The sequence below is a fragment of the Lagopus leucura genome, unplaced genomic scaffold (assembly GCF_019238085.1).
Source record: "Lagopus leucura isolate 7727_CA_CO unplaced genomic scaffold, USGS_WTPT01 Super-Scaffold_1, whole genome shotgun sequence".
Classification (NCBI taxonomy): domain Eukaryota; kingdom Metazoa; phylum Chordata; class Aves; order Galliformes; family Phasianidae; genus Lagopus; species Lagopus leucura.
The window spans coordinates 31,442,741-31,470,494 of record NW_024962250.1 but is presented as its reverse complement, the minus strand read 5'-3'; the positions used below and the strand labels follow the sequence as shown (position 1 = coordinate 31,470,494).

Below are 27,754 nucleotides of genomic sequence, written 5' to 3'. Positions count from 1 at the left end.
CTGAACTTGAAGCAAACATCAGGCCTTGAAGCCTACTTTTGGAAGGCAAATCAGAGCTTTCTGACCCCCATATCTCTCTCTCACTCAATGATTGTGAAATACTCTGTGAAATGTAATGCTTTATCCATCGCCATCATAGAATCATTAAGGTTGGAAAAGACTTCTGAGATCACCTAGTCCAACCATCCTCTTACCACTAATATTGCCCACTAAACCATTGCCCAAAATACCACATCTACCCTCTTCTTGAATACCTCCAGGGATGGTGACTCAACCAGCTCCTCATGCCGCCTGTACTTGTTACCACTCTTTCTGAGGAGAAATTTTCCCTAACATCCAACCTGAACCTCCCCTGGTGCAATTTAAGGCTCTTACATCTCACCCTATTGCTGTTACCTCGGAGCAGAGGCCAACCTCCACCTCACTACAACCTCCTTTCATGCATTTGTAAAGAATCTCCACTGAGCCTCCTCCAGGCTGAACAATCTCAGCTCCCTCAGCCACTCGTAAGATTTGTGCTCCAAATCTGTGATGCTGCAGAATGGCATTACTGTCAATCAGAAATGAGAAGGAGGTTTCTAATCTCCAATTTTTGGTAGGGACTTTCCCAGCCTGTTTTCTGCGATTAAAAAACAATAATAATAATAGATATTCTTAAAGCTTTGATATCTCTGAATTCAAGAATCCTCTTGAAAAGACTGTCACTGCCATTCTTTGTGTTTGCCGCAATGCAAAAGTCTCATGGGAAGAAAAGTTCTATGTTGGTAAATATTCCAGAAATGATGGGGGGGGATGGGGATGGGTGGAAATGTTTTCAATTTCTGTTTTCAGTTTCACACAGTCACAGCCCAGTCTGAGCCACACTTTGAGCATCACTGGGAGATGTGCAAGCATACCCATGGCCATGGAGCTGTCACTGGGAGAACTGCCAGTTACTTTGGTGTGCAGGATGAACCACCAGGTTACGTCACTTCCTACAGCTAGAAACACCTCCCAGGCACCAGACAGCACACTACTGGTGTGCCAGGAGCAAGGTGGATCAGCCCATGCAGGGCCATGAACTGCTGTGCTTCCCTGGGGACCCATCACTGCCAAGCCACCCCAGCACATCTCTCAGTCACTTCCTCTCATTACAACGCATTAGATCATAAAGCAGATGAGATGGAAGTCTTGGGGAGGTGGCTGCACGTGAAACCTGCCTAAGGGAGAAGGATGAGATAGAGGAGCAGGGGCACGGCTACCTCCCCTGGTGCTGCTGAGAAACAGGGCTGAGGAAAAGAGCAAGTGGGAAAGGACGATGGATCCCAAGTGTTCTGAAATGACCATGAAGTGAGCAAAACACATGTCCCAAAACTCTGCACCCTCCTGTAGGAACAACAGCAGTGTGCACTGCCCATCCTCTGCAATGAAGGACACCACCAGAACATGACCTTAGATTTTTATATTTTTTTTAAGTGTAAATAAAAAGAGGATGAGATAACCCTGAGATTCAGATGCAGATTCAGCAAAGAAACATATCTACACTGAACTTCTCAGCTACAGAAAATCCATAGCTCATTTAATTTCCTTTATTTTAGTTCTGTAATTATTAGCACTGAACATTAGTCAGGACTCATTTCACTTCGGCAGCAGCTTTATCTTTGCTAAAGAGATTTGATATTACTCATCTCACACGGTGCCCAGAATTGAGAGAAACTATGATGGATAGCAAGGAAAAAAAAAAAAAAAAAAAAGAAAAAAGGAAAAAAAAAAGGAAAGAAATCACAAAACTGCTAACCTGCAAGGTGAGAGTGCTTTTTTTATTCTTTTTTTTTTAAATATTCTGTGGATTCCTTAAAAAATAAAAAATTAAATACTTACAAAGAGAGCAGTAGCACACTGTCAAAAGCAAGCAGCTAAGTACAAAGAAGGAATATGCGGACACCTTTAATCACAACACACTTCTAACAGAGCTGCTCTGCATTAGGGTGTCTGATGCATAACAGAGTCTGAGTGAGCCAGAAAAGCACAGAAGTGAAACAGTGCATAAAGCCCCAGCCCTGAGCTGAACAGACATGCACACCCTTGCTTAGAGACCTGCGTTCAGCCTTGACTTCACCATTCCATGAATACTAAAGACTTCAGAAAACAGGGAATGAACATGGAATAAATGGGCTTGCCCCCTGCCACAGCCAACCACTCCCCAAAGACCCCAGCAGTGCTACAGAAGCAGCTTTCCACCAGGAGCACGCTGTCTGTGCTTGGGATTTTGCTGACATGATGACAGCGAAGCCGGGAGGTTTCTCACGCAGTGATTTGAGTAGAGCTGCACAGCATGGATGTGGCTCAGAGAGCCACCAAGCCCCTATAAGGCACCGTGTGACAACATAGAGAGCCATGCAAAGGGCAGCAGTCAGAAAACAACCAGACTGTTTCTAAAGTCCATGAGCTGGACAGAGGGAAATAAAAATTAGCTAAGTTCCAAACTGCTCCAGCTTGGAAATCAATTAACAAGTGTTAAAGGACACTTTATGAACCATTTGAGTTTATTATCCACCTCGGGGGATGCTACGACTTCCCTACAGGGAGACCCAGTGAGGTCAGTAACCTCAATTCTGGCGACATTATGGACAGAAACAACATGTCCTGTCTCATTTGTTACAGAGGCAAACAGAAAGAAACAGTAAAAAAATAAAAGAAAAGATAGAAAACAAGGCTGCATACATATAGCCCCAATTAGCATCCAAGCAAATAAAAAGCTCTGGCCAAACTCTGGAGTTACCAACACTTCAATGAACAGGAAATGTGGAAGAAAGCAAAATACTCTTCTGCTTTGTGCTTATCACACCAAAATCTTTGCTTCTTGACATCCAAAACAAGAGGTTTAAGAAGAATGACAAATACGTGGTTCCTGTTGCTCAAACAAGTTTATGGCATGAATATAGGACCATACCACGTACAGCCAACCAACAATCACCCTCATCACAGGAAAGAGACAGGGAGGGTTTTTCATATACAGTTACATTTAGAGACATTTTCTCAAATATGAGCTAATTCTGTGGCTTGTAAGAGTGAACATAAGTTATTTATGCAATACTTACTTACTACAGCAGTATTTTCATACACTATGAAGTAATAACACCTCTGCACTAGAGCATTTTCCACCCAGGAGTCCTAAATCACTTCTGAGATAGAATATCTATTACATTCTGTTCTGTTCCTAAGGCCGGTGGCGTATCCCCCTTATACATATTTGTATCTTTGAAACAATGACCAAAAGAAATTATCAAAACATAAATGGAAATCCATACTTACAAATGGCAAGCATCCCATAAGCACAATTGTGCAAGGGACAGCAAAGGGCATCTATTCACCACAAAATGCAATATAAATAAAACACGGCTAGGCAAATGTTTTAAGGTTTTAAATGATTGCGCAGCCTGCCAGGGGCTTTTAGATTAATTTTAGAGCCTGGTCCAGCCCAAGGAACACCCCAATCATCCCAGCTGCAGTGGAGTCAGGCCTCTTCTCCGCTCCTGTGTGCCCCACAGCTCACACCTCCTCTGATGGAGAGTATTACAGTCCTCCAACACGCAGTCTGTACTCATAAAATCTAGAATCATGAAGGTTGAAAGCAACCACTAAGATCACCAAGTTCAACTATCAGCCCATCCCCACCATGCCCGCTAAACACAGCCCTCAGTGCCACATCTGCCCTTTTCCTGAACACCTCCAGGGACGGTGCTCTTTGCACACAGCAGCCCTGCCAACGCTGCTGATCGAGAGGGAGGCAGCAGGGGACAACTTCACTGCCAACCCTGCACTTGGTGACCCACCTCGTTGGAGGCTTCTGAGCAGCACCGCCAGCAGGCCAGGTGAAGGTATACCTTTGCACGGGGCTCCAGGACAATGTTTACATCACACCTCAGGCTCACACGCTTCTTGGATCTCCCCAGCAACACGATTTTAAGCAAAAGAAGGAAACTAAGCCAAACAAATCGATGCTTGCACCTGGTGATAGCCTTAGGTGTAAATGGAGCCCTAAATGCACGCAGAGGCTGTCAGCATTCAGTGCACCTCCAGGAGCAAAGCAAACCTTGCAATTGAGGGATCGTGCACCACAGCAGAGCAGCTATTACTAAGGTTTCCCGGAGCGGTATTACATTCGTAAAGATAACAATTAAGTGGAAAGAATCACTGGGGTTAGGAGCGGGATCGGGGCTGGGTCGCTGCGAGACGTGCAGCCAACTCCGGAATTACCGAGGGCAGAGACGGGCTGGGGAGAGCGGGGACCAAAACAAACGGCTCTTCCTTCCACAGGCAGTTCTCCAGCCGGAGGAAATCGGTGGATTGCTGCTTTCCAGAGACACAATGGACCGACCGACCTCGGAAAGGGGAACTGCGCCTCGCAGCTGACCTACGCCGCTCCGCCGTCCCCGAGGGCGCCGTGCCAGAGGCCGTGCCCCAGGATACGGGCACTAAGCGGAGATCCCCTCCGAGGTGATCCGTCCGACGGACGGAGGCGGCGGCGGCCAAACGTGCCAAAAACGCCGCCGTCCGCTCGCGTTGCCCACGCGGCGAAGGACCGAGAAGCGCCGCGCCGCTACGCCGCCCCTCCGCCTCGCCCCCCGTCCCCGCCGCGCTCACCTCATCTTCCCGGCGGCGGCTGCCGGGGCCCGGGGGCGGCGTGGAGCGGGGACTCCTCCGGGCGCCGCCCCACTCGCAGCGCCGGGCCCCGCGGCGCTACCCGGGCAGCGCGGCGGCGGGCAGCCCCTCCGCCGGCCCGGCCATGTTGCCGGCTCCCGCCCGGCTGCGCTGCGTGTGAGTGAGCGCGTGTGGGCAGGACAAAGCCGCCGCCGCCGCCTCCCGCCCCGCTCCCACGCGCGGCGGGGCCGCCCCGCCCCGCGCAGTCTCCGCCGGCGGCCGGGCCCCACGGATGGGTGCCGAGAGATGGGAGCGCCCGAACCGGCGCCGGCTGCAGCGGGAGACCCGAGAGCCGCCCTTCCAGCGCGGAATTTGTGTGGATGGCAGGAACGGCAGAAATCGTATTTCCAGTTAGTACCGCAGGAAGCGGTGCTGTCGGAGCCCGCGACCTGCCCGCTTGCTCCCCACGCCCTCCCGGCTGGCTGTCAGACGCCTCTGTCCCGCACCCACCTTCCCACGCACCCCGCTCCTCCTGCCGGCACCGCGGCCGTTCGTGGCAGCAGCGTCCCCGCGGGTACGCAGCGGGGAGCTCCCCCGACCCTCATCGCCTCTCTTTGCCCCTTTTCATACACCATCAACTAGAAAAAGATGATGTTGAAAGCGCTACCCTCTGTATTGCGTAGAACTGTGCAATCGTTAAGGTTGGAAGGGATCTCCAAGATCATCTTGTCCAAGTGTCAACCCGTCGCCACCGTTTCCACGAGGACCTGGCACAACGGGGCACCAAATACTGCAGCTGTTTCTCATGTTTTTCATATGTAGATCCCTGCAACTTCAGTGTTACTTCTTGAGAGGGCAGAGGCTCTTTAAAAGGAAATGTGCTGATGGTGTCTTGGTGTCTCCTACAGAATCGTAGACTATCCCAAGTTGGAGGGAACCCAAAAGGATCACTGAGTCCAACTCCCAGTTCAAGTGTCACCCCATTTGGACATATAACAAATCCAACAATCATGTAATCACAGATAATCCCACAGCAAGCACCAGGTGGGTGTCAAAGATCATAGAACTGTAGACTGGCTTTAGGTTGAAAAATACTTTGAAGATCATTCAGTGCCAAACCCTGCTGTGGGCTGGCTGCCCCCCACCATCTCAGGCCACCCAGGGCCCCGTGCAGCCTGGCCTTGGGCACCTCCAGGGATGGGGCACCACCAGCTCTCTGGGCAGCAGTGCCAGGGCCTCTGAGTAGAGAATTTTTTCCAGACATCTAACATAAATCTCCCCTCTGTAAGTGTCAGGAACAGAAGCAGTCTGCACCGGGCTGGGAAGCAAAGCAGGGGGCAATGTGATGGGTTAATTCTTCATGCAAGTACTTGGCATTTTTGTTTCTGTGGAAATATAAGGTTTCTATTTATTCAGGCCAGTACAGCATTTATTTTTATTGTGACAGCAGCCTATGCCACTAGAATAAGTACTGCAAAAATCAAGCCCATAGATTTGATGCCCTGGGAACCTATTTGATCACTGGCTTGTCAAGCCCTGCTGCAGCTGCAGGACCAGATGAAAATACACTACAGCAATAACAACAACAACAGATGACAGGAGCAGAAATCACAGTACTAATAATGCCTATGCCTTTTATTCATGGGCTTGCTTGTTCCTTGGTAGCTAATGCATATCTAATAGCTGCTATTTCCAATGGCCATTAAGATGTTCAGAAGTTAATTAGGAGCAGAGTTACTGCATGGCCAGGGAGGAACCACCTTCTGTGCCTGATCAGCACAGAGATCAGCTTGTGCCCCCCCATCCCACACTGCACCTGTGCACCTCTTTCCCAAGTCATCCAGCAATTGACATGAGCTCGTGGGCAATCCTAAAAGCAGAGCTGCCACTATTCCTAAGGAGCCTCGTATGTTTGAAACCAAGGCTAACAGCCATCTCTTACAGGCAATTACCCTAAATTTCCAAACACACAATATACTTGGCTTGCAAAACTTAAGAAGTTTGTCTGACCACAGATCTGATGTGCAATTTGCACTGAGTGATGTTGGCTTGTAGAAACCTGCCCGTATAATGGGGTTGCTGAAGGTTGCAAGCTCATGCAAAAATAAAACCTATTTTCTTATTACTGTTTTCTGCCTAATCTTTGGGAGTTTGGTCACCGACCATCTCATGTGACATATGTGGGTCAGCAGAAGGCAAGGAGGATGCTTATTAAAGTAGAAAATTTCACAATAGTTGTGCTAGAATTTATATCACGATTGAAGAGTGAATTCATACGTGGGCACATTCATCATCTGTTGTGGTTTTTTTCCCCCCATGATTTCTTAAGCCAGGTTTGTAATAGTCATACAGCACATGGCCCAGCGCTGCCATGCCTGACCCTGCTGCCAGGAGGCACCATGCGTGGGCACACCTCTGTGAACTTGTGCAAGATCTGCTCTTGCAAAGGGGTGGGAGCCTGAATTGCCCAAGGCACGGTGTGGGAACTGCTGCAGGAATGCAGAGTATGTGGGGCTGCCGAGCCTTCGTATCAGCCATTTTATTTATTCTCCTATTAGGAAACGAGAGAAAAGCAGAAGAGATGTGCTGTTACACATGCCAGTCTTGCTATCTACTAACAGCACTGTAACAGAAGAGCAGTGTTAGGAACCTATGCAATATTGGAACCCATAAGGCTTTGGTATCAGCATGCCTGGGCTGGTGGTTGTCCTGCCCACTGGTTCTCCCTGTTGTCTGAGGAAATGATTTAACCACGTTCTGCTGGGACAGACTTATGCTGCGTTGCCATAACAAACCTATGCGTTCAAAGAGATTTCAGCCTGTTCCTCTCTATGAGAATGCCTATCAGCCCAGCCTGGAGTCTTGATTAACCCTTCTCTGCCCCGGGGTGACACCTAGGCACATCAGAGCACATTGGCCTCTTGGTGGCCTCATTCCTGCTCCCCCTAATTGCAAATTCTCTTTCAGGGCCACAAACAACTCTCTGATCCCTCAGGACCTGCCAGCTCCTGGCAGCACCCCAATGAATCTGTCCCCAGCAGATCAGAGCCTGCTGCGTGTCAGCTCAGAGCCTTCACCTGGGGAGGAGGAGGCCCTCCCTAAGAACCTCACTGCCTGGAGCACAATCCTCAGCACATCTCTGCCTAGCAGCAGCTCAAGGCCATGGAGCTGCTCTCCTGCAGCTGGAGCCTTCTGGTGACTTTTTTCTCACTGAGTTTATCCAGCTCAGAGCTTTTCCTCCAAAGCCTCAGGCTTTCCTACAGGCTTCTGCACAGAAATACCGAGCTCTTTTCAGAGAAAACAAGTTTCCACATCAGCTTTTTTTTACATGCTTTGTGGGGAAGGACTTTCCTAAGCATGGAGGATTTATCCTTGCGCAATTCAGAGGAATTCAATAGGCCAGCTGAAAACCTGGAGCAGTGCTAGGAAGATGAGCAATGCCTAGAGACATCCGTATGCATGTATTTCTGAAAACTTGTTATCTAGATGGCAATGTGACACTTTGCCAAAACATTCAGTTGGGCAGCCTTGCTGGGAAGGAGGGTGTAATTGTCAAATTCTCTTCCACCTAGAATCGCAGGATCATTAGAATTGGAAGGGACCTTTAAAGGCCATCCAGTCCAACACTCTGCAGTGAATAAGGACACCCACAGCTCCATCCGGTGCTCAGAGCCCCATCCAGCCTGACCTTGGGTGTCTCCAGAGATGGAGCATCCACCACCTCTAAAAGCAACCTGTGCCAGTGCTTCTCTACTCTTATTATAAAAAGGAACATCTTCTATCCAATCTAAATCTCCCTTTAGTTTAAACAAAGGATGCAGAAAGATTGGAACAGTGAGACAAGATGGCAGAAGAGTCTATCAGGAGGCAAAAGGAATAGGACCCTAAAGAAAAATGAGAGAATACAAATGTTGAGGATTTTTTGAAGGAGAAAAGGAGAGAAAAAGAAAACAAGATTGAAAAGGCAAGATGAGGAAAGAGTGAAGAGTGGGAAGAAGACAAGGGGAGTAGTATAAGAAAAAGCAGATTAGGTAAGAATAAATGCACTGATGTTATGCTTCCATTTTATGTTTTAGTTACGCTACCTCAAGTGAAAATGAGAGATAAGGAGAGGACGGGACCATTGTACTCTCAGGGCCATGGTGTACTCTCACTCCCATGGCCCATATATCTCTGTGAAAAGGGGGAGAGCCCACCAGCACTTTTATTTTTCCAGTTGAACCTCAGGAGAACGTGGTTTACAATCACTAAAAGGGAACGAGAAGAAAGCTGCAGCCTTCCAGGAAGCTGGTAGAAGCTCAGCTACGCACAATCCCTGGGGTTCTGCTCTGGTGTTATCTATCTGCTTGAGGCCAATCATCATCTTCCTTCAGAGCTTTTCCACAGAGCTTAAAGCAAAGGCAGCAGTGACCCACCCGCATGCAGGAAGCCAGGGTGCAAAAGCTAAACCATTCAGAACGTTCCCCAAGACCACGCAGTACGCATGGTGCTCTGAGAAAACAGCATCCAGCCGCCCCAGCAGCATTTCCAGAGATGTGCTTTCATACCAGCGAGGGCAGAAGGGCAGGAACAGAACATATAAACAACCCTGACACTTCCAGCTTTCCTTTTAACAAATTACTTCAGCTACCGTGAAGAAATATGAGCTCAGCTCATGGTTTAAACCCGCTGGAGCATTTCCAAGGCCTGGGTTTTGATAAGGCATCTTCTGCATTAGGGAACAATGTAGTTCTGCACAGGGACTGTCTGCACCCTTGCTGAACTTAGCAAGCAGCGGTATCATTTTTTGTTTTGTCATCATTAAAACCCCATTGATCCCACTCTTGGAAGGTCAAGATTGTTTGGGCATCAGCTTTTAAGGTAGAGGCAGTGGTGTCCTCACCCTGAAGCAGGGTCTTAGCTGCACTCACCAAGTCAGTAATGATCAGGGCTACGGGCTGCTGCCTGTGTATGGCCACACCTCTGCTGAATGGGAGCCGTGCACATGGGAAATGCTGGAGGGCTTATAACTTACACCAACCTGCTGTCCGCTTCTGTTCTCCTCAGGTGCTGTCATGCAGCCAAAGCACTTTGAATCTCTGGCATAATCACCTCCCCTGTGGTTGCACACTGATGTCATAAATTCAGAATTATGATGTCAGTGGAAGTTGCTGAAAAGGAGAAGCTGGGCAGGAAGAAAGGAGCCCTACAATGTTGACATCTATCTTTTTGAGAAACTGAATCCAGAATGAACAGCCAACAGCCAAGGTGATTGATTTTGCAGGCTCTTCAGGCTGCCTCCAGCAGGCACTTCCCTCTTTAACGTGTCACAGAAGCACAAGGGCAATGACAAAACCATCTAACATGGCTGCAAAACTGATCCAGATTGTTAATTTTTGCTTCCTATCCCCGATAACAGCACAGCATGATGGAGATTTCTCTAGTCTAGATTTCCCTTCTCTAGATTCTAGTCTGGAATCTAGAGCAAACTTAGCACATGCAGTGCTGATAACTGGACTCCAAGAACAGCTGAGCCTCCTTTCCTCTGACTAAATGTTATTCTAGGTAATTCCACGGATGTTTATTTCTTAGATGCTACTGCCAAAAATCCATTCACATGCACAGGCACCCAGAGAGCAGGGAGCCATTCTGATGGTTGTAAGCTCAGCACCTTGGGGCGCAGATATGTCCACAATAAATGAATGGAAGTGTCTAAGTTAATTTGTAGAGAGACAAAATGGGGTAAAAACAAACCTGCTAATGTTGGATGGTGGAGCTGGTGGGAAGGAGCAATCTTTATGGAGTACATATGACATGGAACTTTCATAAACAGACAAAATACGAGGTCCTAAGGAAAGACCCATGGCCTCCAGTGCCAATGACAGTGTCACAATGCTCTGCCAAAAGGAGATACATGCTTACACCTTCCACAGCTGGCAGGAGACCAAGGAGAGCCCACAGTGCTGTGAAACATCCTGGCTGACAAAGGTCCCCCAGGAGGCTTTTAGAAATGAACCGTCGCTCTCGCAAATGAGAACAGGTCTACCAAATTTAGTGCTAGATGGCAGTTTTCTCCAAGCTGCCCTCAATACCTCAATGGAAATTATCACAACCTATATTTTAAGAAAGCTGTTCCATTAGGAAAAGTGTATTTGCAGCAAAACCGTATGACTAAGGAGAAACATAAATCCCTCTCATGAAGAACATGAACCAGTAACGTTCTTACTCATCCAGCAGTTGATCACATTCATCCAGAAGCAGACAGACCCTTCCTGTTTCAGTTGTCCTCACTCAGGATCTGGTTTCTTACCTCCCACCTTTGGGGCTATGCAGGGACCTGGCTTGGAGCATCTCTTCCGCAGGGCAGCCCTCTGCAAGGTGAGCAGCATGGAAAGGATGATGCTGCTTCAGCACAGCGAGGAATCCAGGCCAGTAATGGGAGGAAAAGATTGCTATTTAGGCTTCTCATAAGCCTGTTCTTTTCACTAGTAATTAAAGTGACATTTTCCATGCCATCTGTAGAAATTTTGAGGATGCAATCAAGTGATCTGTCAACAGTGCTGGTTCCAGGGATGTAGGAGAAAACAGAACAGCTCCTGCTTCTCTGAGCTGAGCTTGAGGAAATGAGGAGTGCCAGCCTTTGCGGGACAGGATCTCTGGTCTCCCTTATGAACTCTTGTCACCTTAATCATTTTGAAGGGAAAGAACATATTCTAAATTTAATTCTTTTGAAGAACAAATTTAATCCAAGCTTTTCATATAGAAAATCTGACTTTGTATTAATTAAAATAGTTTAAAAAAAAAACAACAAGTATTTTCTTCATGCATTCAGCATATGAAATATACTTTTTTTTAGTTCACTAGCATTGAAAAGTTGTTTTTTCTTACATTTATCTTTTTGTGTGTTTTTCTTGTTTGTTTGGTTTGTTTAGTACAGCAACTGACTTTACAGAACTCTTCTGCAGAAAATCAGCTCCTGCTGGATTTTAACCACTTGTCAAACCTCAGCACTACCATCAATATATTAGTAATAATTAATATTCAGGTAATAATTCCAGTAAAAAATATAATTAAGTAGAACAAGGCTGCAGTTTTGCTATAATGTACACCCTTCAGGAATAAAATAAATACCTGAAAACAGTCGTTAGGATATTTGGCTCCAAAAGTTACTCATCATTTGCCAGTTCTGCTAATACATTTGTCTTGTTTTCATAGAGGAACAAAGAGAGATTGAACAGTGAAAGTTAGAAACAGAGGAGCAGCAGGAACTCATGTGGGATGGGACTGTTGATAATCCCCTTTGATTAGTAACCCTAGGGATAAACTCCGTTATTTCTTTTAAGGAATAATAGCTTTAAGTGAAGAAAGGGATCCCAAATACAGCCAAAGAGGAGCACAGGAGAAGGGAGATGATAAAGGAACGGCCAACTCAACTGACAGCTCTTGTTTTCTCTGCTGCAACAACAAGGGAACTACAATTCTGAAAGCAAAAAAACAAAAACCTGAAAGGGTCCATGTGCTAAAGCAAAACGATTAATAAGCATGAGGTATGGTGACAATCAACTAGCTATCTACACAAAACCTGGCATTTGAATATTACAGCTTCTCTGGACTGGATTAACATTAGGAAGAGTAGAAATATGCCTTAATTTCACAGATGTCAAACAGTGGGAGATGGATGTTGCCATTGCAAGAAGCTGTTCCACTACTACTCTGTCCATGTACTTCCTTCACACTGCAGCTTCCTCTGCCTTAGTACAAACATTCACATAGCCACATCGCTAAACCCAGGGAGGCAACCGAGGAAACACATTCGCTGTTCTGTAATTCTCCTAATGTACATCTCCATTAACTCCTGTAGTGCTGTATGGGACGGGAATAAGAAGCTGGGAGTAAAATCTCTTCAGTGACAGCACTAAACATCATCTGTCTGAAGCGACTGACATCTTGGTTTCAGTCTTACCTGAGGACAAGTTCCTAACACAGAGATGTGTCAGCAGTCCTTGCTGCAAACATCACCCTGTGCAGTGGAACGACCCTCCTCTCAGTCAAGCACTGAGAAATAAATGTTATGTACTAGCAGGCAGAACCAAGGAAGCCTATGGGTGAAAGCAAGCAGTGTGTACTTCTCCCTTTCTGTGGAAGCAGAGCTTCACTCTCCACGTGTGGAGTTCATGTTCTCAGACACGTGCTAATGCATGAAATTACATGTCACAATATTTTATTCCCAAATACTTCCAAAAACTACTCTAATCTTAAATTCACAAGTGTACATCATTAGATAAAAGCCTGTCTCTTCTAGCATTTAATGTTAAGCAAATATATTGTACTACACAGTAAGAATACAGTTGAAAATTCATTTTAATACATGTTTATTGGTGTCCTGCACTTTCAGTGTAGGAGGTTGGAGATGTAATAAAAAAAAAGCTTCAAAATTTATTGATTCCATTTCATTTAAATCACTCTAAACAACCAGTGCTTTAGAGTCCAGAGAATTAACGCGTCCATTACGAGCAAAATTTTAATATCTTTTTCGAGTCCACTGAAGACTCCTCTCTCTTAAAATTCTTCAGATACATTCCCCAAAGTAAACAATACATTTCAATCTGTGTCACAATCACCATTGATAAGGCCTTCTTAACCATTTTATACCACCTCCACTATTACTTCATTGCAAAACACAATCTTATTCCATACTATAAATATCCATCCATGCACAAAACACAGGGGCCAGAAGTTACACATTAATATTTCATGTAGGTTTGAAGACTTCCTTTACCCTATGCAGGTATATGGTACACTTAAAAAGATATCTTTAGACTTGGTCTACTTGGTCTTAAAATACAAATATACAATATCCATAAGCATAAAAAAGTAAAGCTGGATTGCCTTACCATTTGTTATGAACTGCTAAAATCTTATACATGTACAATATAGCATCATGCTGATTAATATACATATTAGTTAAATATATCAACCAATAATGGGGATGTGGTCAAGCTTTTTGTTTCGTTTGCAAAAAAAAATTTGTCATATACAAGTAAAAAGATTTTTAATTGAAACTTCTCCGGAATACCTGAACCACAAAGGCCATCTGTAAACCCTGCTGAGATAGTCAGCTCATCATGCCTGCTGCTCCACTCCTCTGAAAAGGAATATAACTCTTCACAGGTGGTACTCAAAGTGTGCTACTCCCAAGAGAACGTACATTTGCCAGCATTCACATTTGCAGATCCAGAACACTACTGCTTGCATCTCCTTTATGCTTTTTGTATCGACTCCTCATCCTCTACCAGAAGCAATTCAGTACCTTGACATCGCCAAAGATTTTTCTAAATAAGTAGATATACAGTACAAAGTGTAGATAGTGAAACAAGTAAGCACATATATACAGTTTTTGAAAGGCATTTTTGTGACCATTTTAGCAGTGTTTATAGATAACATTTAAGATAGTCACATTCCGCTGATACCACTGCATTGCAAACTGTCAAGCCACATTTCAATATTAAACTTGTACTGCATTGTATATTGTACACAAAAGAAAAACAATCATTCTTAAGGTGTGACAACAATGAAAAAAAATCACTAAACTGAGTAAAGTAACCAGCACAGGGCTTAATTTTCCTGAGGTTTGTAAGAATTTTTTAAACAAAAATCACAGTGACCAGGCTAAACTGCAAACATACTGTTAAGTTTTAAATATACAGTTTATACAGAAGTTCTGTGCATGGTCGACTCAACTGTGCACGTTCACAAAGATGTTTCTTCTATATGACTCGCCACTGCATAATACTTGTATCTTTTCCACCTGTGGAGATGAGATGGGTATCTTCACAGAGAAAGTCTACGTTAGTTACATGACTACTGTGTCCACCATACACATGGCTGGGAGCCTAGAAAACACCACAGAAGTGAGAATGTAAAGTGTCCTGAAAACACACCATCATAACATTCAAGCTACAATGAAACCAAAGCTTCCTATCACTCTTAAAATACTCCAATATTAAATTAAAATTTAACGTTAGCCTTAAGTAAATTCCTTTGGAGGATACTTAACCATACTTTTTCATTTGTAAATAGGAAAACAACACTTAATACATTTCTCTAACTTACAAAAGTGAATTGTTTTGAAATTCCTTACCCTAAACTGCGAACACGGATATGAGAAGAGATGCACTTTGCCAAAATCATCCCCAGTTGACAGCAGTTTTCTCCCATGTGAACGGCAAACAGCATTGATATCTGTTCCATCTGAACCTTCAGGCCACACACCTGAAACATGGAGGACTAATTAAGTGCTTCTATAATGGAAACAGAAGAGGCTGAAGTGTTTGTTTAAATATTGTTACTTGTTTAAAAAACTATAGAAGTAACTGCAGTTGAGTTAGTATGCATCCTTCAGAAGCAGCAGAAGAGCAGGTCCTAACAGCAGGAAATCAAGTACACAAATATTTCAATTTCTCCAGTCAGCAAAGTGCTATTTACTCTACAAGGAAAAAAAAAAAAAAGGAAGAAACTGTGCTGAATCACAGACATGTCTCAGAGCCTAAAAGAATCTTGGTATGTTTATGTACCAAATAACACATCACTGCTTTTGTTTTCTCTTCTGTTTATTAACAGAAGTGATAAACATTTCTTCACATTACTGCAGCCTTAGTAACTATCCACGTATGACTCAATGTACTTTGTGTGTATTGTTTACTTCTTGACTTATGGCTCAACAAATTACATGGTTTTAAATGTTATTTAATAATTAATCCCTCAAAAAGAAACAGACTGCTCTAAAATTGTAAATGTTTTTCTTTAAATACAGTTACTTACATAAGTAACTCTTCCTCACATACTCTACTCCTTGCTGCCCTTGCAAAAACCTGTTGCTCTAAGATTTAACTGTGGACACCACCATGCAAGGAAGAAATCTTTAACACTTTCAAATTCCACTTGAGTGCATGCTCTCCCTTCTCTGCCATTATGCTTCAGGATGAGGCATTTGCTGCTCCCTGCTGCTTTTCCTACCCTTTTCCTTAAGGACACCCATGGCAGGGCAGGCACACTCAGTTTCCCTTACCCCTTTCCCATCAGAATGGGAATCTATCCCTACTGTGGAACAGTAGCTAAACAAACTAGCTTGGATTTGCATGCAGTTCTTCCCAAATATAATCTTTGCATCCCTCCACAGAAGCAAAAAAAAAAAAAAAAAAAGCACTAAGAGGAAGTGATTTCATCATGTCTTTATGCAAGTGATCTTTAAGAAGTTGCACATTATTGCAAATACAATGAAACGGTATTGATTTGCCAGACTGCCAGTTACTCGCTATTCTGACCTGTGTGGGAACATCTCTTTGCTACATAAGGGATACCAAAATAAAAGGCAGCGAAGAAAGAGAAGGAATGCACAAAGAAGAAATGCAATAACTGCTACTGGTGAATGCTACATAGAATGAAGAGACACAGAAAAGCTGTTTTAAATAACTGCCTTGAGAGAAAACAGGCTGAAAAGCAGACAGGAGCTTTCTCAAGATGTTTTGATGATAAGCTGAGAACCCCCAAAAGAAGTGGTTTGAAGAACAGAATTGTTATTTCAAAATGGGGAAAGAATTATATCAGTTTTGTTTGTTTTACTTTGGGAATGCTGTGCTCTTTCAAAATGACTTCAGTGCCACATTGTTTTTCTTAGTGCATAAGTTAATCACATTTGCTGAAAAATTAGCCCAGTTTTTCTCCCCCATCCTCTGCAGAAATGATAAGAGACCACTTCCATTCTCTCGTTTGAAGAATGATGCCATGCTCTTCTCTTTTTGTAAATTCATTCATTCCATCTCCTCTCACAGAACAATATATAGATGTGTAATTATTCTTGTTTGTCAGCACTTGGGCTATGTTATCTGTTGGTCCCATGCATAAAAGCCAGAAGCAGTATTCCAGCTGTTACTGAAGCAGATGCTGATAAATGGACAATTATTTCACATTTTGCATGGCATCCTTTTCATTACATGCCCCTCTAATGCATCTGCCTTTTTTAATAACAGCATAATAGTGTTGAGTCATTTTCAGTTCACATGCAAGAGTAATCTGATCTTGCTGCACAGAGCTGCTCTCTTGCCTGTTAGCCTCTATTCTCTATTTGTACAACTGGGTTCTGCTGTTCAAGGCTTACAACCTTCTTATGTCTCCCATAGAATTACCTTATTTTTTCATACCATTCTTCTGTTTGTCAGCTTACTAATCCTGCAGCTTTGTGCCACCTACAAATTATATTCACTTTTCATCCATGCTATTCAGAGTCTAAAATAAAATTCATGGCACAGCCTCCTAGACACTTTTCAACCAGCCAGCTTCATCTCTGCTTTGCTTGCAATGCTTTGATGTTTTTCAAAGCCCTAACATTTCTTCTATTCCTGTTCTTCATCCTCAAAAACTGATTTTTCTAAAATAGAGACAAAACAAACACACAATATGACCTAAGGCCTTTGGTTCTGTATCCAGCAGCCCAAGGTGCTCTTTGCAAGAGCCTACAGATCAGGAAGCCGTTTCTTTTGTCCTGTGCACGTGTTTGTATCACTAATATATCCCACACTGAACGCATTTCCTTACATGGTGCTGATCTTCAAATAGTTCTAGGCTGACTGTCTTGTTTCCATACCTGAAGACAGGTGTTCAACAGATCAATGTTCATTTTCCATTTAGCCTTGATTATGACGAACTGCAAATGCTATGCATGTTTATCTGTGATTTTTAACACAGTTCTACTTGAGTGAGAAAATATCCCTACTTCAAGCCAGCCAGCAGTTACTGAACTACCAGTATCCTAAATATCTCTTGTCCTAGATGACATGGTTGCATCTTCTACAGCCAGTGGGGCAATCTTGGCAAACATTTTAAAACTGCTCATATTGGCTGCTCAGAGGCCACAATGTACTGAAGGACAGAGTGACTTTCAGCATTACTAGACTTGCTTCCAATTTATAATTTATAAGATTCTTCAGTTTATTTTTAAAGCCACTAACTTTGCACTTTATCCTCTCCACATGGGCTCTGAAGTACATGAATAGACAGATATTAATTCCACCCTTTTCCATGTTTCCAGTATCTTACTGCTTCTCAGTAAGGTCCTGAAAATAAATACTGATGGTCTTGAGATTATTTTTATCAGTTGTTTCTAGAGATATAACAATGTTTGTCACAGTCTGATACTTTGAAAAATACCTAAATTTGAAATTAATTCCTCCCTACCCAAAGTACAGGCCTTACTGATACTAACTGGGGTAGCCCCAGGTTATAGGTCTTCTAGTTAAGACACATACAAGAAAAAAAAAAAGTCTTCACACCTCAGCTTTCACAGTATCAACTCTCCTCTTCCTCCTCTCCATGCAGCATCTCAATACTCACTGTTCCTTCAATTATTACTGTACGTGCCACAACTGTACATGATATTTGATTCATCCTCCAACAGATTCTACTCTCAGTATTTCTCTTCCTTTTAGGTTTAACCAGTTTAACAGTTTAACCAAGTTGCTGTCTTGCAGCCATTTCTATCTTTCCTCTGTTCTAGCAGTGTTTCCAATCACCAGATTAGTTAAAAATTACTACACTTCCCCAACTCCTGTTTTCCAACTTCAGATATTCCCAAACAGAACTTTGGATTAATGCATTTTGCCTCTCTGAAGTCCATTAATTTCATTTTGTTGCTTTATTTTCCATCCTGTATGACCTCCCTGATTCCAGTAATTCCTACACAGGATGTGTTCACACACTCAGTAAGTTCATTCCACCTCAATTGAATTCTGCCTGGAGTAAACTCTCATCTAGTTCCTCATCTATTTTCCCTATGAAAATAGTTTGGAGACCTTGCTGGGTAGCCACTGCACTGCAATTCTTTTCCCCAAAGACACTGAAATTGTTAAAATTTCACATCCAGTTCCTGTGCTTAAAGCAGCTCCTGTGCTTTGACTGATTCTGCTACATATTAGAAAAATTCAAATCATTTATGCCTCTGTGAGGATAGGCAACTTTGTCCTCACTAAAATTCTTTTTCTTCACCTATAATTATTAAGTTATCTTCTTACCTCTCCAGTCTGAACCTAACACTGTATTTATGAATCATCAATATATACAGCACTGGGTTCTTCTATATCACATACCCTTTTTGAATAATTTACACTCTTCCACTTTAAAATTTTATTTATTGATTAACTTCCTCACAATTTCTATTACATTAATAAAATAATAATTGTGATAATTACTCATGTTAACATCTACCCTTACTTATTCCTCATACTTGTTGCTTTAACAGCAATATGTAGTTTAAAATAAACCTGTTCTGCATAGAAGGCTAAGAATAAAAACATCTGCAATGTTTCCATAGGTTCCCCACACGTGAATCTTTGACATTTAATGCAAAGACTTTGTAACTTTCTGTCAGATGTAATCCAACCCCAAGCACTGTGGACTTGAATACATTAACAGTTTTATGAAGGCTTCCATCCCTTGTGTGAGAAAAGCATGATGTTAACATGCAGCCTTGCTCCTCTTACTAAGGCTGTGTGCAGTTGCAATACTCAAGCAGTGCCTGTCAGATAAACACTACCAAATTTGAATGTTTCTTCCTGGCATATTGTTACTGCCATCCCATCTTTTAGGCTGTAAAAACATGTCCTTTCTGGCTGGTTTCAAACACATCAGTGCATTTATTCTGCCTGAAACAAAGGCAAAAATCTTCTCTGCTTACTGCTTATACTAAAACAGACTAATCTTTGAACGTATTTTATGGCTTCCTATGGCTCTTGCATTCAGCTTTCATGATGATCTGTTTAGTTCTGCACGTACTGTGGAATAAATAAATAAAAATACTGCACGCAATAGGACACAGCTCCTTCAAAAGCAGTAGAAAACTCTTAGAAACAATTCACCATGATTTTATTACATTTCTACTTCTTTCATGTCATTTAATTGTTGCATATTCTATCAAATTGGCATCAAATTACACTGAACTACATAATGATAGGTCTGCCATCCCTTTTGTGTTTGCAAAGTAACCAGCACAAGGAAACCGGTCTGATGAGATTTGGCCCAGTGGCCACATAAATGACTGACAACTCAATAGAAATGGAACCTGAAATTGAAAGAGATGAGAAGGCAGCACTAGTGTGACAGAAAGGGCAGAGTGCAGTTTCTTCCTTTTCCTCTCACTTGTGTCTTAATTTAATATTTATACTTGCAGCTAGCAAGAATATTAAATCACGGCCTTTCTGGGTTGAAAGACAACGACAGATTGCAAAAAGAATGGCATAACAGAAGTTCTGTATTTACCCCTGAAGTATGAATAGTCATGTTTCACAAGAGAAAATTGGCATCCACAATATTTGTGAATAACAAGAATGATAAAAGCTTCTGAGAGGAAAGATACTTACCAAAAACATGGAATCCTAAAGTACAGGTGTACGTGGCCCATTCTATATCTCTTGTTGTTTCAACACTCACTACTTGTTTACAAGCAGAAGGGATCCCTACAAAAAAAAAAAAGAAAAAAACAATAAGGTATGATGAACACTTAATTTTCAAATCAGATAGATTTTGATTGCAGCAGATGAATTAAAACATATGGTCTATCTTGGCAGCTATATGTTTCATTTAAATTTTAAATCTGAATTAGACTGCATGAACTGTATACAAAATGATTAAGTATGATTTTTACTTACAATACAGGATTTCATAGTCCCCTGAATTAGACACAAGATATTGTGAGTTAACAGACCAATCCAGATGAGTAATGAAGCTGGAATGACCCTACAAGAGAAAAATACAGCATTAACTGAACAGTATCTCTCTCTTGATATAACGACAACCACACTAATAGTGCTACAAAACATACTTATGGTGTCACTGAACCAGGAGGAAAAAGAAAGGTTACTTACCGAACATTTGCCAATTCTTGTGTACTTTCTTCCATTTTCATTCACACCATATATATAAATAGAGTTGTCATGGGAACCTATTGCCAGGAAATTCCCATCTAAAAACACAACATACAACTGTAATTATTCCAGTAGGAAAAGTTATACTATAGGAACTGTACGTAAAGGCTGCGATCTTGAAAAAGGATGGTCTTAAAAACTTGTAGTTTTTAAGTTGTGTTTGATGTGTCTGTGTCAAGGCTATTATAACACTGCAAGTTCATATAGAAAATATTGCTATTAGAAATATATGACACTTCTGGAAACAGCGACAGCCCACTTAGAGTTAACTTGATTGCAACAACCTGCACAGTTCAGTTGCATTTGTTTCCCGTTCCCAGTGAAGCCAGAACAAATGCAGTGAGTAGAGTGGAGGCAGTGCGCTCCAGAGAGTAAGACATCAACCATACAGGGCCAGTGTTACGCTGCATATTTATTTTCAATTGAAGTATTTCAAGTGGGAAACAATCTTAAAATAAATAAATGCAAAGAATTAAAAAGCAGTAAATAAATGCTCTCGAACCTGGTGAGTAACGCATTACTGACAGCTGTTCGTTTCCATCTGTGTGTACAGTGACCAAGTCTTTTGTTTCTGTGTCAAACACAAACCACCTGTTGTAAATACAGAAAGAGACTAATAAGCCATTCCATAAGAAATTTAAATTTACTACAATGTTAACCAACTTTTGTTCTGTCAAAAAAGCGTAAGTTTCACACCAGTGAAAGAAAAACAGCAACTCCTACTCATTTTGCTTAATTATTACTATACCAGGACAGTTCCTTTCCAATGTTTTTTAACCAGAATAACTATCTGACATTGATCCAGATAGCAATCCACAGATTTTATTGTTATACTCTTCATTAGAATAAAGAAAAAAAATTATATTTAATGACCCTTTTCCTTTAAGACTCCTCTATGCTATATTAACAATTCAATTGATGAGTACATTAACTCCTAGAACAAAAGGATCTAGACCATTCTCTTTTGACATGATGATCAGCTTTATTAATTTACTTTTAATTAAAATTTAATTTTGATATTATGTACAAGGGACAAATATAAAAACTGCATTTCAATACTTGCATCAAAGCGTTAATGACAAAATATAGTGCTGATGATAATCTAATGTAAAGAATCCTCACAAGGCTTCTAACATAATTTTGGGGACAAATAATCAAATACTCTTGGCTCACAACCTATAAGCATTCTGTATGTTTTCACTTAAGCACAACTGCTTTCAGTACTAATGGCAAAGTCTGCCCTCAAGTGACATTAAAGTAGAGGCTGAAATTATGGCAAAGGCACTCTGTTATGACTTGGACAATCCCAGTTAAACCAGGGGTCTGCCACAGATCCAGGATGTGACCAGTGGCTCAATCTCTTGTATAAAACAGAGGTACTATTTTTCACCCTGCTTTTTGTCTGTCTTGTCTACAGATTACACTCTTTAAGCAGAAGAAGCCTCTTCATATGCATTTTAACACTACGTCTAGCACAGCGAGACATTTGCTGAAATTTTGTTAAAGCTTTTTGACATCAGTGCATCAGAAATAATAAACCACTTATTAAATCTTCAAATGAACATTTCTTTTCTGAGGGATTTCCTTCATGCTGACTTCTAAGCCTCAGACAAGCTCTCTGTACACACCAGCAAATGTAATTGCTTATCTCAGACTCCTCCATTCAACTCTCCTTTGCTGTGATGGAGACAGATTTAACACATAGGTCACTGGTACCATGAGAGCACCTCCCATCCACCATCTGATGCTGACCCAGACTGCCAGTTCTGCCAAAATCTGCCTCCTGGCACTGATCTGAGACTCACTCTCAGGACAGACACCATTTCTTCATTCCATGTTCATGCAATACTCTGCAAACAGTGCACTACTCCAAGACTAGAATTTCTCATCACTAAAGGAGCACAAATACATTTCATTCTCAAATCCAATTCAAATCAGTGGGGGATGAACATATATCAGGCACACATCTGCAAGTCAAGAACACGAACTTGGATGCAGTGAGCTGGAAAAATCGTGCTGTTTGTTGGTGCCCAAGGCATATATCTGTACATCTTACCTTCCAGTTAGCGTCCCTACTGCAACGACAGCTGCTGAAGGATGAAAACCTGAAGACTGTGCTGGATCCTAAAATGTTGCGCAAGGAAACATTTGTTTTTAGCAGTCCAAGTAATAACAAAGAACAAAATTAGTTATCTTCTGCAGGAACAGAGTAAGCTTCTCTTTCTCATTTTTTCTTTAAGTAGAAATTTGAGAAGAAAAAAATACCATTTTTAGCTGACTGAAACATTACCCAATAGATTTTTCTCTCTATACAAGGCTACTGTTTTCTTCACTGTCTAATCCAAAAGTAACTTGTCAAAAGATTTCATAGTAACAACACTGGCACTGGCAACTTCTCAACAAATCACAAACAAGTAAGAGACAAAAATAGCTTGTTAAATTAGAGTTGACCTAAGAACTAATTACCAAAGCTGCAGTTTACCTGATGCCTTAATGAACAAGCAAGAATATAACTCAAAAGTATGCATCTCTTACAGCTTAGTTGCAGATTAGGATACAAACTGAGTTTCTTATTTTTATATGCAATTCTAAAAAGGAGATTATTGTCAAGATAGATAAATAACTCTTTTCTTATTCAAACAGTATGCACTTAGAGAAGAAAAAACAACTCCGATGTAATGGACCCACCGCTGTTGCCATCAGCCTTTCTCAAAAGAATAAATAAAGGTGAGCAAAGCAATTCTTAAACATTTCAGTAAAAATTTTCTAGGAGATTGCTTTATATTTGCAAGACTACAGCTACATATTCATCAAAGCTCATGGGAAGCCATAATCAGCTGCACTCCAGTCCTGCTTTTCAGAGGACACCATGGATAAGCCAGTAGAAACTTTGACCTTTTTGAGCTGATGACTGCTTTGTTCCTGAAACAGCTGCTTATCTGGCTAATAGATCCGTTCAAATTCTCATCTTCAAGTAATGAGATAATTACTTGTAAGTGCTCTCCTCTTTAGAATACAGGAGAGCAAAGTGCCAAATTTTGCACTTCTCTTCTGATTACAGGCCTGAGAAAACATTCCTGTCACAACAAATATATCAGAAATACTGATCCATTATTCCTTAAGCTTTATAGAGGCTGTATGCATAAAACCATACCTTTACATCTAGGGAGCCTACCAGAATGGGCCCTAGGCAATTTGGTTTAACTTATCAATGATTTTCATAATCTAAGGGTGCTAGTAATAATTTTATGTTGCATTTGGCATCTTGGTAATAATGTGATTTGCAAACACATTGAGATTTTAGCAAGTCTCATGATTTAATGAGCCTGCACTATTCCTATGGACTAAAGCAAGGTAATTTATTTTTAAGTCTAAATCACATTATCACATCTTAAATCCTAAAGTGATCAGGAGATAAGAAAATATAATTACCTGTCTGCCACTCAAGCCAAACTCTTAGCATTTTTGATTCCCATTTTAATAAGAAAACTACTATTATTTCTTTAATTTCTTTGCACCAAACTGTCTTTATAACCTAGGCACTGACCTATGAAAGTGCTGCTTAATTTCTAGAGCAGCAGAACTTTTGATTCGGACTCTTCAATCAATTTAATTCAGCAGCTTTTCACGTCAACAAAAATACAGGTCCTAGAACATACGACCTTGTTTGGGCAGAATAAACACCTTTATCTGCATCCCCAAGAGTGATTTAACAAATGCATACAATTGGTACAGGATACCACAAAAGACAGTATAGCAAATAGCACTCTGTTAAGACTTTCGATCTTCTTGCATTAACACACATACTGTATTTACTATTATCAGTACTAGCTTTAACTTTAAATGTTATGGGGGCCTGAATAATGAGCAAATTTCTCATGAAAAAAGTTGCATAGTTAAGAGTTTTGAAACCTCATGTGAACTAATAATTATTTATTACATTGCACAGAAAGCAATATGAGGTTCATCTGTAAGTTAATGGCTACAGTTTTATTTGTAGACCTGAGTATTTTATATACATATGCATGCCATTTTCTGGCTCTTTTTTTTTCCTGAAACAATTTTTCCACTATACAGAAGATACATAAGAAACACAAAGAAAAAAAGCTTGGATTATACTGTTCAGTATACTCATCTCCAAAGAATGCACCTATAACAAGATGTGAATAGAAGACTGATTAGAGGAAAAGAAAAAAAGCAACGGTGGCATCTCAAATCAGAAACAAAAGCATCACTTCAGTCTCTGGGAGAAAATAATGTTGTCTTTTGGATAAATATTTAGAGATAGAATTGGTGTCAAAAAATTTGTTCAAAAAAATCTGTTCCTGAAGATCCATGCAAAAATTAAGATCGTGTTATCACGTAGCCAATAGGAGTGTGCATATGAGCAGATGAGTGCCTAAGTACCACAAAAAACCAAGTCTATACTCTGTATTCTGTACCTAGACATGAAACTGATACCAGAGACATGACAATACATTCCAAAAAATGTGTTTTCTTTTGTGGATGCAATGTATTAAAATCCCAATAAAATATAGAACACAGATAAAAAGTAAAAAAGACACCAAAGGATTCTTTCCTTCTTTGCTTTTCACTATTACCAGCAAGTGCAAACCAGATCAGAAATACTTTTAAATTATAAATACTTCCTAACATTTCCTAGTAAAAAAAAAAAAAAAAAAAAATAGTTTTGAGAGTCAGTAACACACCTCAACGTGATGCAGCACAAACATCCACACAACCCAGGGCATAAAAACTTTGGTTTTAATAGTCCTCCACTTTCAGAAAAATTTTTACACCCACTTTTGATTCTTAGAGCTAACACTAAGATACTTCACACCAATAATTGTATTAAAAACTCAAACTGAGAAGCGCTGTAGGAGTCAACTTGCGTTTAAAAACTTGTACCTCTATAATCTTGTTCCAGATAGGACGGTGAGTCGTAGCATCCCAGAGGGTAATGTGTTTGTCATGTCCACAAGTGAAGAACTGAGGTTTAGAGGAATGGACTGCAAGTCCCCACAGCTCATCAGTGTGACCCTATACAAACAAACACATTTTTAAATGAGGACAATAACAATAAAGCTAAGCATGTTTAAAAAAGTTTAAGGTGAGTAAATTATGTATTAACACATTAGAAAACGATATTAGCATCTGTCCAAAGCAATAACTATTAAGTTACATTTCTTGCCAAAAGTACTGTAATCACAAATGAAATAGATTCATATTTAGGAAACTTATAGTTGACTCCATACTTTTGTAGCTACTACATACCTAAAGACTTGAAAGGCAACAGCTTACCTGGGTTATAGGGAAAAAGTCTCCTGACAGTGTCCCCTGTAGGACAAAATTTCTGGTAGTTCCTATTAGCACAACATCACCTTTTCCTTCAGCCACTGTTCTTATTGGACCAAATTGCTCTGGAATCTGCGTTCAGAACAGACAACATAGTGGTCAGACTATAAGATGATTTGTCAAGTATGACTTTTTTTCTTAAAGGCATATGGCCTAGCAAATGCATTTTAAAGTGCTGCACAGCGAAGAAACAAAATGGATGGAATATACATTCTTGATTTCCAGAAGTTTATAGCAGCTTGCATCAAACAATTCTTATCTATAGAACATTATATTTGTAAAGATAAGCCAATAATTTCAAAGAGAAAAGGTTCTTTCACGCAGCGTTAACTTGATCATGTTTTAACTGCAACTATGATATCAGATTAAGTGTTTTCATTCAGAGATATTATCAGGCTTTATATCACTTGTATACAGTACACCTGCAAGGTATGTGCCTTTAATTGCAGCATAGGTTCTGAAAGATTCACTACTAGCCTCCAATATAAAATGCAAGAGAAAAATGTAAACTTTAAAATATCAAGGAATACCAAAAAAGGTGAACAGGTTATTAGGTACCACAGGCTTATTATCAGAGGATATCACATTTTACTGTGGATTTGTTTCTTCACAGAATGCGTATCCGAAAGGAAAGAAAATGATTTCAAAAGGCAGTTTGAATTTCAGTTTGAGTAACAGAGTAAATTTAAAGATAGGTGATTTCACCTCAGTTTTGTGAAGTTTTTGGTAATTTCCATTCCAAGATATTAACTTTCGGTCTTTTCCTCCTCCTGACACTAGCGTGCCATCTCGCAGCATGCAGAGTGCAAATATTCCACCCTCATGTGCCCCTTGAACCGCATGGCTTATTCTGTTGGTGCCTGGATAAGGAGAAGAAACACTGCTAGTGAAGCACTCAGCTTAATAGCTCTTTTTTCCCCGGGCTTTATTTCTTTCTCCATTTCTCTACCTGCCCCAAGGATTGCACCTAAAGAATGCTAATGGTAGGAATGGAGTGTTGTGCCAAAACACTCATATCCACAAAAGAGACTACATGAGTCCTAAGAATATGTTCTCCTGCATGGCAAAAATAAGAAGTATTCATACTCCTAGCCAAATACAAATAAAGCTCAACAGGTTCCCTTAACGCTATTCTTGGGAAGCTGACTTCATGTTTGATCTGAAGTAGCACTACACACATTATTAACAACGAAACAACCCAATCACTTTTTATCATCCAAGGACACCTCACAGTCATCAGAAACCATCAGAAACCTTGCTTGTACTGAAGACAAGGCGACAAGACTTTTCTGGTCTAGCATAAGGTGTTGAATCACATCCCAAGAGAGCCAGTACCTCTTTATTGATTAATGTAGTATTTTCAAGTACCTATTTAGCATCAATACACCTCCAAAACAACTACATTAAACATCTCTAACTTGAGAATTGTTACAGTTATGAAATATAAATAAATTATTTGTGGTTCTGTTACTTAAAAATGTATTAAATGTAGCCCAAGTGAGGGATGGGTGCAAGTTAGGAAGAAAGAATTGTTTTGTCAGCCACAGAATCACATTTCCTTCTAGCCACACCTATGGACACAACGTGTCAGCTACAAATGCTTTCAAATAAGGGAACTTCTCCCTAGGGCTACTCTGTACTGGTGGGATCAGTCCAGCCCTGAACATAAAGCTCTGAGTGAAAAACAGCAAAAACATAGAAAATTAGTTGCACTAAGCTGTACTAAAGTAAGAAATTAAAAACAAAGGTGGTGGCGTTTGGGGTTTTTTTGCTTGTTTGTTTTTTTTTGTTTTTTTTTTTTTGTTTGTTTGTTTTGTTTTTTT

At 41.1% G+C, this 27,754-nt stretch overlaps 1 protein-coding gene across 5 annotated transcripts in view; it reads right to left on the bottom strand.

Moving 5' to 3' along the window:
- Nucleotides 1–12,806: 12,806 nt before the first annotated feature.
- Nucleotides 12,807–27,754, bottom strand: part of EML1 (EMAP like 1) — a 118,634-nt gene continuing 103,686 nt past the window's right edge. For all 5 annotated transcript variants that reach the window (XM_042872515.1, XM_042872498.1, XM_042872506.1 and 2 more), the window contains 10 exons: nucleotides 26,637–26,791; nucleotides 25,878–26,003; nucleotides 25,485–25,616; nucleotides 22,633–22,700; nucleotides 21,079–21,167; nucleotides 20,517–20,614; nucleotides 20,301–20,388; nucleotides 20,013–20,108; nucleotides 14,744–14,874; nucleotides 12,807–14,495 (listed from right to left, as the gene is read on the bottom strand). In XM_042872515.1, coding sequence (XP_042728449.1) covers nucleotides 14,370–14,495; nucleotides 14,744–14,874; nucleotides 20,013–20,108; nucleotides 20,301–20,388; nucleotides 20,517–20,614; nucleotides 21,079–21,167; nucleotides 22,633–22,700; nucleotides 25,485–25,616; nucleotides 25,878–26,003; nucleotides 26,637–26,791 — 1,109 coding nt within the window. In that variant the 3' untranslated portion in view covers nucleotides 12,807–14,369. The remainder of the gene's footprint in view (nucleotides 14,496–14,743; nucleotides 14,875–20,012; nucleotides 20,109–20,300; nucleotides 20,389–20,516; nucleotides 20,615–21,078; nucleotides 21,168–22,632; nucleotides 22,701–25,484; nucleotides 25,617–25,877; nucleotides 26,004–26,636; nucleotides 26,792–27,754) is intronic.